The sequence below is a fragment of the Thamnophis sirtalis genome, unplaced genomic scaffold (genome assembly GCF_051295495.1).
Source record: "Thamnophis sirtalis isolate CommonGarterSnake01/CBP01778 unplaced genomic scaffold, rThaSir2_p1.2 scaffold_3, whole genome shotgun sequence".
Taxonomy (NCBI): Eukaryota; Metazoa; Chordata; class Lepidosauria; order Squamata; family Natricidae; genus Thamnophis; species Thamnophis sirtalis.
In genome coordinates this window covers 27,459,039-27,473,383 of record NW_028261383.1, presented here as the reverse complement: position 1 = coordinate 27,473,383, position 14,345 = coordinate 27,459,039, and the positions used below count along the sequence as shown (strand labels likewise).

At 46.9% G+C, this 14,345-nt stretch overlaps 1 protein-coding gene across 1 annotated transcript in view; it reads left to right on the top strand.

Annotated features, from left to right (window-relative positions):
- The window catches only part of LOC148047727 (carnitine O-acetyltransferase-like), a 60,572-nt gene extending 49,071 nt beyond the window's left edge, over nucleotides 1-11,501 (top strand). The window contains exons 9-14 of the mRNA XM_087708439.1: nucleotides 923-1,042; nucleotides 2,693-2,815; nucleotides 6,798-6,933; nucleotides 7,155-7,217; nucleotides 7,563-7,700; nucleotides 8,612-11,501. Coding sequence (XP_087564565.1) covers nucleotides 923-1,042; nucleotides 2,693-2,815; nucleotides 6,798-6,933; nucleotides 7,155-7,217; nucleotides 7,563-7,700; nucleotides 8,612-8,836 — 805 coding nt within the window. The 3' untranslated portion in view covers nucleotides 8,837-11,501. The remainder of the gene's footprint in view (nucleotides 1-922; nucleotides 1,043-2,692; nucleotides 2,816-6,797; nucleotides 6,934-7,154; nucleotides 7,218-7,562; nucleotides 7,701-8,611) is intronic.
- Nucleotides 11,502-14,345: the final 2,844 nt, after the last annotated feature.

The following is a 14,345-nucleotide window of genomic DNA, read 5'->3' as shown; positions in this document are numbered from 1 at the left end:
TTGGGGAGGAGCATGGGGTAGTCCTGGAGTCTGCGGAAGCTCGGACGAGGGCTCTGCATCAGAGGCAGAGAGGGGGCCAGGGCCATCTGGAAGTTATATGCTGCCTCCGGAGCCTCCAGAGTCGGACAGCAGCGAGGCAGAGGAACAGGTTTCCCCCGGTTCCCAGTGTGCGCATGCACAGGACTTCCAGAAGGCAAGAACAGTTAAAACAGAAGGGATGACTCGGGAGCAAGATTTGGAGGTGATTGGCCCCTCCCATAGGACATAAAGGTAGAGCAAAGGCACGTGAGTCTTTGCAGGAAGCAACTTGGTTCATGCTGGTCAGTTTACCTTCTGAAACTCCGTTTGAACTCTGTGCTCCGTGTGGCCTTGCCAAGCTAATTGCTAATTAAGTCTTTGGCAGCATAAATGTGGGGGCTTATCAGCCTTATCCCGAAGGACTTTGGCAGCCTACTGTGGAACTCCTTCCAACTATTTGGGACTCATTACCGGCTGGGAATGAATATAATTCGCAGCCTTTGAAATAAAAAGAGGGTTTTTGGACCTAATCGTGTGCTTTTTATTGTATCAGGAAGCCTAGTTCAGAATTGTCCCAAAGATGCTTTTTTCAAGGGGCCAACTAGACTTTTTGGGTTTTCCTTTTGAAGACGTTTCGCTTCTCATCCCAGAAGCTTCTTCAGCTTCTTGAAAGCTGGCTTCTTGGAAAAAAAAACACCTTTGGGGAGAATTTTAATTATTCACCTTTGTTTTATTAATCACATTTATATAGACGCCCTTCTCAAGAGAAGCAACTCTTGAGTGTCGTGCAACAATCAGCAAAAGCAGCCCCTCTATAAAAACTTATAAAAAGTCATTATTAAAAATAAAAACGTGGAAAAAAAATTAAATGTAATGCATCTTTCCTCCCTTTCTTTTCCCTTAGCAAAGATCCGATCATGACACGCAGCCCAATGATTCCTCTACAGTTACCCCCAAAACTTTATTTTTCCATCACTCCAGAAGTCAAGCGTGACCTTGAGCGTGCAAAGCAGAACCTGGATGTGTAAGTAAGCAGAGCGTGTGCTCCGGGTGGCCGGTTTTTTGGTAATGCCCCTTATCGGCCCCACTGAAGGGGTGGAAAACACCAGTAGTCCTCAACTTACAACAGTTCATTTAGTGGCCTTTCAAGGTCACAGGGCCACTGGAAAAAAAAAGTACTCTTTTTCACCTTTACGACCGTTGCAGCATCCCCATGGTCACGTGATCAAAATTCAAGACGCTTGGCAGCTGACTCACATTTATGACGGTTGCAGTGTCCCAGGGTCCCCTTTTGGGGGAACCAGATTCACTTAACAGCCGGGTTACTAACATGACAACTGTAGTGGTTCAGTTGTGACAATGAAAGGTCGGGCAAAATTCAAAATTAACAAATGTTTCACTTAGCAACGTAGGTTTTAGGCTCAATTGGGGCCGTAAGTCGAGGACTAACTGGCTCTCTTGTTTCTTGCTCTGGAACTTTTTTTATTGTTGTCTTGATTGATAATGCGCCATTAAGTTATCTTATCAGTCATATAGATAGGGTGTTTTTTTTTTTCCCAGAATGAACTACTCTCAATCAGGTCCTTTAGGTCTTCCAATAGTGCCTCCATTGCCACTCTTTAAGAACAGAGTCCATCCATGTTGTTGGTCATCTTCTCATTTTTTCTGCCTTTCCCATCATTTCTAGGCACATTAACAGAGTTAGAAGGCAACCTGTAGAACATCTAGTCCAGGGGTCACCAACCTTCCGGACCTCAGGGACCACTAAATTCATAATTTTAAATCCCATGGACCACCAATATGAATTAGTGACGGGATGGGGTCCTTCAGGCACTTAACCTGGCCGCTTGTTAGCAGAGAGAAGCGCCCGGGGTCAACTCCAGTTTTGCTGTCCATTACAGCCAAGAATGAATGTTTGTCTTGTAGCCAGCCCAGGTGCTAGATCGGCCCCCTGCAAACTCCGCCTCTCAAGGAGCCCAGATGACAAATTTTGCACACCACACTTTGAAGCGCCTGGATTCCCAGGGAGGGAGAGAAGCTATTGAACAGGAGGCCAAGCTAAGTGGGTGAAGGACCACATCCTGTCAGCGAGCGGGATTAATTGCCATAGTTTGAGGATCCCTGATTTAGTGCAATATAAAAAAATGGAATGATTTTTCTGTGGAGCACCAAAATTTTCCCAGGGACCACCAGTTGGTGACCAATGATCTAGCCCAGTGGTTCCCAAACTTGGCAACTTTAAGACTTGTGGACTTCAACTCCCAGAATTCTCCAGCCAGCAGAGCTCTGCTGGCTGGAGAATTCTGGAAGTTGAAGTCCACAAGTCTTAAAGTTGCCAAGTTTGGGAACCACTGATCTAGCCCAAGCAGGAGACCCTATGCCATTTCTGACAGATGGCAATCCAGGTTAACCCTATCTCCCAAAAGGGTTAATGTTAGGTTTTTTTGCATTTGATGGTGTTTTATTTTGTGGCTGCAGACTTCCCTCTATAGTTGCTTTTAATTAAAATACTGTAACGTCAAACAAATGTAAAATGTCTATGGGGCAGGGAGAAGGCTGGGCCTCATCAGGGGATACCATAGGTATCCGCTACCATCAAGGGCCTGCGGGAGAGAATCGTTTCTCTACAGCTGACACTGCTTCTGCCTGAGCTCTGAATCTCTCTCTGTTTCAGCCTCATCAGCGACCTGGACATCCGTTGCTTCACCTATGACGGCTTTGGAAAGGAGTTCCTCAAAAGCCAAAGTCTGAGGCCTGACTCAGTCATGCAGGTAGTGCTGCAGCTGGCGCATTACAGGTGAGCTGGCAGATGACATCAAAGGATGGCTCGGAGAAGTGGGAGGACGAGGGTAGGATCCAGAATCTCAGGTGCCAGAATTCCCAATCTCAGGTGCCTGGGGATGGATTTTCAGTGGGTGCGACTAAGAGTGGTTTTGTGTGTCCTTAGGGCTGAGCCTACCTCACGACGACTGTTAGGTAAGCTCCCCGTTGGGAGAGCGAGTACGTTCAGCGAAGCATTGTGAGAGTTGTGTTAAGAGAACACACTAACCAGCATACAGAGACACTGCAGTTTAAATAGGCTTTTACTTTCGTGGAAATAGAGGTATCAGAGTCAATCAAACAGCTCAAGTCATACACGGATAAGACAGTCAGTCATCAATGTCTTTCAGTTAAGGGATAATCCAAATAACATAGTCCAGTATCATATAATCAGTTCAGTACTCAAAGTTTGCTAGCAGTTGCAAAACTTACAATAGCTCATGGCACTTTCTAACAGCCAGTTTCCAAAACACTCAGATCAAATCAGCCCAGCATCTAACGAAACAGAGAGCTAACAGTCATTCTGGCTCCCTCTTATGGCCGATTGAGGAAACAGCAACCAATCACATTTTACAGTATGATTTAAAGAAACAGGTACTGCATTGCTATATGATTTATATATTACCAACCCAACCATTAGATTATATTCCTAACAACAACTTTTAAAGGCGGTGTGAACTTTTTGATTGGCTGGAAGATGGGCAGCTATCTAAATGTTTTACATAGTTAGTCCTTGACTTACAACAATTAAAGAAACGCTGTAGTGCAGTGGTTAGAATGTAGTACTGCAGACTACTTCTGCTAACTGCAGTTCAAATGTTCAAAGTTACAACAGCACTGAAATAAGTGACTTATGGCTGTTTTTCACACTTACGACCATTGCAGCATCTCCATCAGCGGTATGTTCCAGCCGGTACAGCCGTACCGGTAGTAGTCAGAAGGAACGGCCGCTGTACCGGTACGGTGGCTCGTTTGGCCCACTTGCCCTCCCACGTTCCTTATCCGTTTTTAAGGCAACCGGGCCAATTGCACATGCACGCATAGCATGCGGTGCCTTCGCAACAACCTTCGACGAGCAGCTGGGTGTCACAGGGGCGGTGGAGTGCGCATATGTGTGCAGCACATGTCTGGTGCACTCATAGCACATGTCTGGTGTGTGCACGAATGGACCACGAGCAGCGTATTTGTAGCGAAGATAAGAGCAAGCCACCACTGATCTCTATGGTCAAATGATCAAAATTTGGATACTTGGTGATTGACTCTCATTTATGACGGTTGCAGTGTCTCGGGAGCATGTGATTCCCATTTGTAACCATCCCGGCTAGTTTCCGATAAGTCAGATCAATGCGGGATTGATCAATTCAAATCAATTCATTTAACAAGTGCGCTGATTCGCTTAACAACTGTAGCAAAGGGGCCATCAAACAGGGTGCAACTCACTTTGACAATTCCCTTGCTTACCATTGGAAATTTTGGGGCTGAATTGTGGTTGTAAGTCGAGGGCTGTTTGTAGATAAATAAATAAAATGAAATATTTCCTAGGGAAGTCTGAAAGGTGCTTTTTTCAAGAGGCAACTTGACTTTCTGAGTTTTCTTTGAAGATGTTTCGCTTCTCATCCAAGAAGCTTCTTCAGCTCTGGGAAGCTTTTGGATGAGAAGCTGTTCTGACCCAGCCTTAGCAGAACCAAGAAACAGAACTCCTTGTCCCGGAAAAACCCTCTTTATTTAACTACTATGAATTCATGGCATTCACGCATAGAAAGGTCCAGGCAATAATCCTTCCAAGGGGTTAACTGAAGTACAGACCTTATCAGTACTTGGATAATTGCCAGGTCGGGAGCTTCCAGCCACAAAGCTGTAAATTAAACTTTCTCAAGCAGTGACTGAGACCGAATCTCCATGAGCAAATCTTCCTAAATAAAGCCGAATGGTTGTCTCCGATGACACCACTCCCCTTTTGCTTCTATTTATTCCCCAGCCAGGAAGGGACCACTCAATGTCCACATGAGCTTTTCTTTCTGAGTCGGCTCCTGGTACTCAGTTGTTCTCCTCTCACAACAGCTCTGCGCATACGCATCTGTAACAGACCCCAGTTCTTCTTTCCCAACGCCGAAGGCAGCTGGGAAATGTCTGACAGCTCTGGCCCCCTCTCTGCCTCCAACACAGAGCCCTCATCAGAGCCTTCCCCAGACTCCAGGACTGGCCCATGTTCCTCCCCAACCTCCTCACTGTCCAAATCTGCTGCCAGCTCTGCTGGCCGCCGGTGGGCCACAACAGAAGCAAAACATCTTCAAAGCAAAACCAGAAAGTCCAGTGGCCTCTTGAAAAAGCATCTTTGGGACAACCATGACCTGGATGACTGAGAATCTCCATAGACATTTCCTAGGGATATTGGGGTGTTGTGGCCCAGGAGGAGCCGTTGGAGCTGCCAACAGACTCCGATAGTGAGGGACCCTATAAGTTGGCTCTGGAAGATGTGGAGGACCCTGGACAGGGCTCAGACTCCGAGCAGGGCCAGAGAGGCTGGTTGGCCAGCAAGAGGCACTTGAGGCATGGAGCAGCGGTGAAAGCCAAAGGGAGTTTGTCCCTGACGTCAGACCCTGGAGCAGTGGTGAAGACGTCAGACCCTGGAGCAGTGGGGAGGAGCTAAGGGAGTTGGTCCCAGATGCCAGGCAAAGACGGGCAGATAAGCGCCGGCAGCAGCTACGGAGATATAGAAGATAATTGAGGCCAGGTGGTTGTGATTAGGCTCCTCCCAAGAGAATATATAAGAAGAGACTTTGGGAGGAGACCTTTTGCAGGACACAACCGTTATACTAAAGCTGGAGAAGCTCTTGTGTGTATTTCTTATCTGTGGAAGTCTGGGTTGCTGCCAAAGTCTTGTTGGTGTGTTATTTACTGTGAATAAATTGGCTAGCAGTAATCTTGTGTCGGTGTGACTCACAGTACGGAGGGGGGGGGTCAGAACATTGGGGGGGGGGGTTGTCATAGAAAATGTTGGGAACCACAGTCAACCTGTCAGGTCCCTATAGATCCTTTTCGGGATGCTGCCATTCTGGTGGGAGGAGACCTGGTGATATTTTATTACATTATTTCTGGTCTTTCCTTTACTTTGATGTACCTTCATGGGAAATGGGAGGGGGGAGGGATAGCAATAGCAATAGCAGTAGACTTATATACCGCTTCATAGGGCTTTCAGCCCTCTCTAAGCGGTTTACAGAGAGTCAGCATATTGCCCCCAACAATCTGGGTCCTCATTTTACCCACCTCGGAAGGATGGAAGGCTGAGTCAACCCTGAGCCGGTGAGATTTGAACCGCTGACCTGCTGATCTAGCAGTAGCCTGCAGTGCTGCATTTAACCACTGCGCCACCTCGGCTCTGAGCTGAGGCCCTCTGTTCTCTCTCAGATCCGGGGTGGGTGGGTGAGTAAGCGTCACCTTCTTAGCTCCAAGTTCTCACAACAACTTCACACCTCTTCAAGAAATGGGTTGCTGCCGGTTCAGCCCAGATTGGCCGAACCTGTAGTAGCAGTGGCAGGAGGCTCCGCCCACCCACCCAGACGCTTCTACGTATGCGCAAAAGCATCGTGCGTATGTGGGAGTGCGCCCGGACTGGTAATAAAGAAATTGGCAATCTGTGCATTGGCTCATCTCGGACTGGACAGAGGGGAGGGGTTTCTACAAGTTTTAAGCTAACCGTTTTTGAGCGGGAACATTTAGATCCTGCCTATTCTCCTTGCTATCGCTATCTCCTCCTAAAAGTTCCTTTTGAAATGCTGCCTGCTTCAAGAGTTCTGCTTTCTTGATGGGATAGGAGAGTCAAGTCCTTACACAGAACTTTTTCCGTGGGAGTGCGGGGAATCTCCTTTTGTCCACATAGTTTCTCACCTAGGAGGCATAGGTGCATACAGGGTGCGTATTAAAACTAAGCTTTCCTCCCCCCCCCCCGCCCCTCCTAGAGCACACGGGCAATTGTGTCCCACCGCAGAGACAGCCTCGCTTCGTCGCTTCCATCAGGGCCGGTCAGAAATCATACGCTCTGCTACCTCAGCTGTGCTGGCCTTCGCCCAGGCCATGGATAACAAGAAGTGCCAGGTATTCAGCTTTCTACCTTGGTGGTCTTTTTTTTTTTTTTAGGTTGGGGGTAACAACCCACTTCATCAAGTCCCCATTTTATTTGAACCAGTGTTGGAAGGGACCTTGGAGGTCTTCTAGTCCAGCCCCCTGCTCAAGCAGGAAACCCTACTCTGAATGTCCCTGTGCTTTACAGGCCTCTTCTGGTATCTAAAATCCACGTCTCTTTTTTTTTTCACTAGGCCCCTGAAAGATTATCTCTCCTGAAAGAAGCAGTTGAATGCCACAGCACCCTGACAGAGCAGGTAACTTATCCCCCTGTAGCGTTTGGTAGGAATATTTATTTTTAATGTCTTCAAGTCAGCCTTGAAGTTGGCAATGCCCATTTCCCCTTGGCTTAACATACTGTATAAAAACACCAGGTGGTTAATAAACATGGTTTAAGCCAGGGATCTCCAAACTTGGCCACTTTTTAAAGATTTGTGGACTTCAACCCCCAGCATTCCCCAGCCAGACGTGAAGAGTTGAATTCTGGGAGTTGAAGTCCACACATCTTAAAATGTTGCCAAGTTTGGAGAGAGCCTTGGTTTAATGTGTGTTGCGTTCAAACCAGTTTCCAGGGATAGCTGATTTTGCGCACTGTCTTGCAGGCTCTGGATGGACAAGGCATTGACTGCCATTTGCTTGGACTGAAAATGGAGGCCATAGCGGACGGCTTCCATGTCCCGGAGCTTTTCATGGATATTTCCTACACTCTGGCTTCATACTGGAAACTCTCCACAGGACAGGTACCAGCTCCAAATTTGTACCTCTTTGCTATATTCCTGCATTGCTCAGGTTATGATATTCTCCGTACAGGTAGTCCCTGTTTTGTTGACTGTCTTGGATAGCGACCATTGGCGAATACAATGGTAATATATGCTAATAAAGCATTCATTTTCCCACAACAAATGCCAGTGTGAAACTGATTAAGGTCCGGTCAGTTTCAGGAAGCAATTGTGAGACAAGGCTGCTGAGAAAAACAGCTCCGGAAGAGATTCTTTGTTTGCAACGGGATTGGGGGGGGGAAAGTGACTTATGACCATTTTTCACACTTATGACCATCGCAGCATCCCTAAGGTCACGTGATCAAAATTCTGATGCTTGGCAGCTGACTCATATTTATGAGTTGCAATTATGTTTTCACCTTTTGGGACCTTCTGACCAGCAGAGTCAATGGGGAAGCCAGATTCATTTAACAACTGTGTTTCTAACTTAACTTCAGTGATTCACTTAACAACTGTGGCAAGAAAAATCATAAAATGGGGCAAAACTGTCAGAGTGCGCACAGGTCTATCACGTGTATCAACCCAGGAACAACAGTGGTTTGTATCAAATAGTGGTTTTTATCTACATTAGGAATATAGAAATACTATACATACATGTACTACAAGCAGTACCTAAACAAACAGCAATTACAGCATGGAAGAAACTCGACAGATGGACAAACAGGCTGTTAAGGGGATAACAGCCAAAGACCCTGCTGACTCTTTCCCATCATTGCATCAGCTGGTCAGCTATTAAATTATAACCTTGACAAAAACTCAATATTAATGTTTCACTTAACAACATAAATTGTTGGGCTCAATTATGGTCGTAAGGTAGAGGACCACCTTTATTCAGATGGGGTTTTTTGATCCCACTTTCCTTTGTCTTTCAGGTTGCTTCCCGCACGGACTGCATGATGTGTTACGGGCCCCTCGTGCCTGATGGCTACGCTGTTTGCTACAACCCTTTGCCTACCCATGTTAATTTTGCCGTCACCGCCTTCAACTGCTGTGAGGAAACCAATGCCACTTACTTAGCCGGAAACATCCAGAGCGCCCTGGCTGATGTGGGGGCCTTGTTGGGGAACTTTGGAGAAGGCCAGCCTGAAAGACTCTGAGGAATATTTTGAACTTCACTTCGGAGTTCAACGTGACTGAGGGCATCTCTCTAGTTTGGCCAACAGATGACCTGTCGTTGTTGAGAAATCCCCACACTCTCCCTTGCCTTCCTTTGGGCCAAAAATTGGGATGCAGCATCCTTCAGCACTCCTAATCCGTAATGTCCTTTCCTAGCCCTTCACAGGATTTACGTACATCTTCTAAAGGCAAGATCAGATCCTAATTTATTTCCAGAATAAAGACATTTAAAATATATACATATATATTTCACAGGAAAGGGACTGAGTTAATTTCTTGTTTAGATCAGTGAAAGATTTTTTTAGAAAGAAATTATGACTTTGAGATGCACATCCATTACAAACTGGCTTTTACAGCATAATGAACTACGAATGTGATTCATGTTCACATTGTGTCTTACTTTCGCTGTCCCCAATTTTGGGGGCACCTGGAACTGGTACTGGAGGGGCAGGGTGTAGTTTCCCGAGCTACCAAGCTGCTGCGTATGCGCAGATGAAGCTTACTTCGCTTGTGCAGCCCAGTTTCTAATGGGCTATGGCTCGGTACTGGTTCACAGCCCAGAGTTTGGGGACCTCTACCTTACATGCTTTCCCCCCCAGGAGTTCTCAAAAGTTTGTAAGAGCCGAGGTGGCGCAGTGGTTAAATGCAGCACTGCAGGCTACTGCTAGATCAGCAGTTCAGCGGTTCAAATCTCACCGGCTCAGGGTTGACTCAGCCTTCCATCCTTCCGAGGTGGGTAAAATGAGGACCCAGATTGTTGGGGGCAATATGCTGACTCTCTGTAAACCGCTTAGAGAGGGCTGAAAGCCCTATGAAGCGGTATATAAGTCTACTGCTATTGCTATTGCTATATTGTGGTAGGGTGACCTTCTGAAATGATGACTTGATTTCTGGGTCTCCCACCCCTTAAAAGAAATTGCTTTCATTGGGATGAGGTTTGGCAGAAATAAAAGGCATTGCAGGGACGTGGTGGCTCAATGGCTAAGATGCTAGGATTGTCGATCAGAAAGGTCGCCGGTTCAAATCCCTAGTGCCGCATAACAGAGTGAGCTCCCGTTACTTGTCCCAGCTTCTGCCAACCTAGCAGTTTGAAAGCACGTAAAAGTGCAAGTAGAAAAATAAGAACCACCTTTGGTGGGGAGGTAACAGCATTCCGTGCATCTTCGGCGTTTAGTCATGCCGGCCACATGACCACGGAGACGTCTTTGGATAGCGCTGGCTCTTCGGCTTTGAAAGAGAGATGAGCACCGCCCTCTAGAGTCGGGAACGACTAGCACATATGTTGCGAGGGGAACCTTTACTAAAGAACATCACAGTTAAAATCTAATCTGTATTTAAAAGGGATTCTTAAACTTTGCAGGATTACAATGGGGATGACATGAAGAGCAATGTCTTCTATTCTGTCAACCTAGCTCTGTTTGTTTTTTTTTTAAATTAAAAAAAATCAGTCACTCTGTCAAGTTTCTATTCAAGATTGCACGTTCCAGGAAGAAAGATTTCCATTGATGTTTTAATCTTATTTCAGATTTAATGCTGACAAAATCAATGATGGTAAAGGGGTGCATGTGATTGATTACCAAAAATTGAAGGAGGGAAACTCTAGCTGTCGTTCATTAGCAAATTCATTAAAGTGGGATCTCTGTGGATGATGTTAACTTCTTCCTGCAAGGTTGCTTAACTCAATGCTTCCTAAACTTTTCCCTTCATTATCCTGGTTTTGCGTGCTGCCTGCAGATGGGGCTTCGCTTGTTTACGCAGCCCAGTTTCTGGAATGCCACAGAATGCTGGTGCCAGTCCATAGTTGGAGGTTGGAGACCCCCGCTTTAAAACACTATGAAGCGGTATATAAGTCTTAAGTGCTATTGGTATCTTGGATAAGAGAGCGTAGTTCTCACCCCCACAGGACGGCTATTAGGAGCTGGGTTATAATAACAATATCCTGTCTGGCATCTGATGTAAATTGTGACTTGGCTGATGTTGAGTTGCAGAGTAGTGTATTGCTTGTGTATACCCTGAACTTAGGGTATTATTCAAAAAACTATTTTGACTTGGCAATAGCAATGCTATTTAGCAATGTTGAAATTCAATTTTTTTTACTACCGGTTCTGTGGGCGTGGTGTGGCTTGGTGGGCATGACAGGGGAAGGATACTGCAAAATCCCCATTCTCGCCCCACTCTAGGGCCAGTCAGAAGTGGCATTTGCCGGTTCTCCACCAACTACTCAAATTTTCCGCTACCGGTTCTCCACAACCTGTCAGAACCTGCTGGATTTCACCCCTGCCATTTAGTGCTTTACAGCACACTAACCGGTTTACAAATATCAGCATATTTCCTCCAACAATCTGGGTCCTCATTTGACCAACCTCAGAAGGATGGAAGGCTGAGTCAAACTTGAGCCTGGTGAGATTTGAATTGCCACAACTTGCCATGGCCAATTCACCCTGGGACAGCTTGCCTTAGGGCAATTTAACAATTCCACATAGAGCCAAAGAAGCTTCTTGGATGAGAAGAGAAATGTCTTCACAGAAAAAACAATGTGTAGTTGCCTCTTGAAATATCTCTGGAACAACCATGACCTGGATGGCTGAGAATCTCCATAGACTGTTCAATGCTATTATTTAAAATAAACAATTTTAAACGCTTTAATTTTTGCCGTTCACATTTTATTCAGTCCCTCCTTTTGCAACCTTTCTCTAATGATTCTATTCCACCATTTCTTTGACCTTAGTGTAACTCTGGTCCTGCAATTGGGTTGATGCATGGCGAGTTGACTCTGGCATGTTGGTTGTGGTGTACAGGAGTAAGATCAACTTATGTGGTTGCCAGGAGTTGAGAATGACTTGATGGCACACAATCATCATTTGTCCCCAAACCGGACAAAAAATATATGGGGCGGGGGGAGGGAGTACAGCCTCGCTTCCCATAATGGCAACTAGTTCCATGGCAGCCACTTTTTAAAGAAAGGAAATTCCCCCATAGATATTCGTTTGTTGCAGCGATCACATCCAGAAAGCACACAGAGATAACTGATTTAGCAGGATTCATTAACTTCTCTTTATATATAATATAATGCATGAAGTAAATATACAGTGCCAAAAGAGGTTCTTTCAATGTGGTAGAGAGTACAAGCAGACACAGGCAGAGGAGAGACCAGTTTCCAGTCTCAGTTCAGCAGACTAGGGTGTGTTTTTTTAGCTTTTTGCACAGACTCAGAGCTGTAGTACTAAGCCATGGCTAGACTCCTAGCTGTCTCCAGCAAATACTGTTTCCGTTTCCAAACAGTCCCCATTGGCTGACCTGTTGCCATGTCTATCCAACCAGTCCCCATTGGCTGACCTGTTGCCGTGTCTATCCAACCAGTCCCCATTAGCTGACCTGTTGCCGTGTCTATCCAGTCCCCATTGGATGACTTGTTGCCATGTCTACCCAAACAGTCCCCATTGGATGACCTGTTACCATGTCTATCCAAACAGTCCCCATTGGCTGACTGCTTGCCATGTCTACTCCAGTCTATGAACATACTCTGACAATATTGTGCGCAAGTGTCAGTGGTAGGTTGCAGGTGGTACACCCTGTTACGGGTGTACGGGAGCCTACCCAGAGCACCGGATACCATTCCGGTACGGTGCTCAGGAGGGCCCACCCACCCACCTGAGCTCCTTACCTGTCTTTTAATGTTTCCGTGCTTCCACGCATGCGCATGGCACGTACAGTGCCTGCACGACACTCCATGGAGCAGCTGGAGTGTCACGGAGCATCACGGAGGCGCTGACACGTGCACGTGTCCATGTGGATGCTGCGGGGTCCATTCCAACCGTAATGATTGGAACGGGATCCGGAACCCACCACTGATAAGCGTCTATAACGTCCGGAGACTGGTCCAAGATTGCTTCCTTGGCCACCAGGATCTAAAGTCCCTGTATTTGTGGAGTGCACGTGAGCTTCTGTATCTGAAGGAGGGCCAGAGTCAGAATCTCCCCACTATTACACTAACTTCACCACTCACCTTTGGGCTAAGAAGGGGACTGGTCACAAATCACCAAGTAGGTTTAGGAAGTAGACCCAATCCAGCCTAGTGAAATGAAAGACTAGGGGAGACAGACTAGAGCAGTGTTCCCCTATCTCAGGGGCTGCCACAAAGAAGAAAGAGTCAAGCTATTCTCCAGGGCACCTGAGTGTAGAACAAGAAGCAATGGGTGGAAATTAACCAAGGGGAGAAGCAACCTAGAACTGAGGAGAAACTTCCTAACAGTTGCCTTCAGAGATTGTGGATGCTCTCTGCTGCCCCAGCAGGATATATAGATAGTGTAGGAATTAAGAGCGGTCTCCTTTAAGGAACTGCCTCCTGGGAAATGTAGGCAGAGACTGCCTTATGGGAAATGTAGTTCCATGACATGTGACCGTATCTGTGTTTCTGATTGGCCACTGGGACATTCTGCCTACTTGCAGAGAGAATAGCTGGTCATTTTTGAATAGCAAGTGGACCTGGGAAGCAGCAATGTGTTTGCTCCCCTCTCTCTTCTCCAGAATGGGAGTAAAATCATCATCCTTTTACACCACGTGATGGGACAGATTATGGAAAGCCAGAAGCATCTTAACACTGAACTGTAAGTTTTGCTATTAAGAATGCCTGATAATCAACTTGATCTGAATGAGATTCCTAAGCGTGGAGTTAACTGCATGCAGAACACTAAAGGCAGAACGGTAAAAAGATGTTGAAATTGAACCCCAAACTCCGTTTGCATTTCAGTCAATCAAAGCAAATTCATTTGTCCAAATAAGAGAAAGGACATTGGTCTTACCTGAACGTCTAATTTCAGAAGGGGGAGGGAATGGTCACACGTGGGTTGTTGTCAAAGCCTGATTGGTCCAAAGACTGAGAGAAAACGCTTAAATATTGGTGCCTTCCAGTCCTATCCCAGTTTCCTCGAAGGCGAACGGTAGAACTGAAAAGACAAAAAAAAACAACACACAACAAAACCCCCAGGAACCACCCGGGCCCTCCCCTTGGCCCCGACGGAAAGTTCTCAGGGCGGTTTGTGACCATTCCCTCCCCCTTCTGAAATTAGACATTCAGGTAAGACCAACGTCCTTTTTCCAGAAGAGGGGGAGGGAATGGTCACACGTGGGACATACCCAAGCTACCGTCCCAGGGAGGGAGAACGAGAACCACCAGGGCCCAAGGAGAGCCTCAACCGCCACCCCCAGAGGGTCCTGCCACCAAGGACACACTCGCATCTGCAAAGCTTCCAGACCATAGCGCCGGAGGAAGAAGCCGGGGAATCCAGAGGCCGCGCGACAGACGGCCTCAACTGGCCCCCCGCGGCCCCCGAGGCCACGCTCGTGTCGCTCCTAATAGGCTGGGCCGTGAACTCGACGGGACTGGCCCGTCGACCCGAAACCCCGAGGGCTTCCGCAATGGCCCGGCGCAGCCAACGCCAACGGTGGCTGAAGATACGCTCGAACCCAGCGACCCCCGGCTGGAGGATC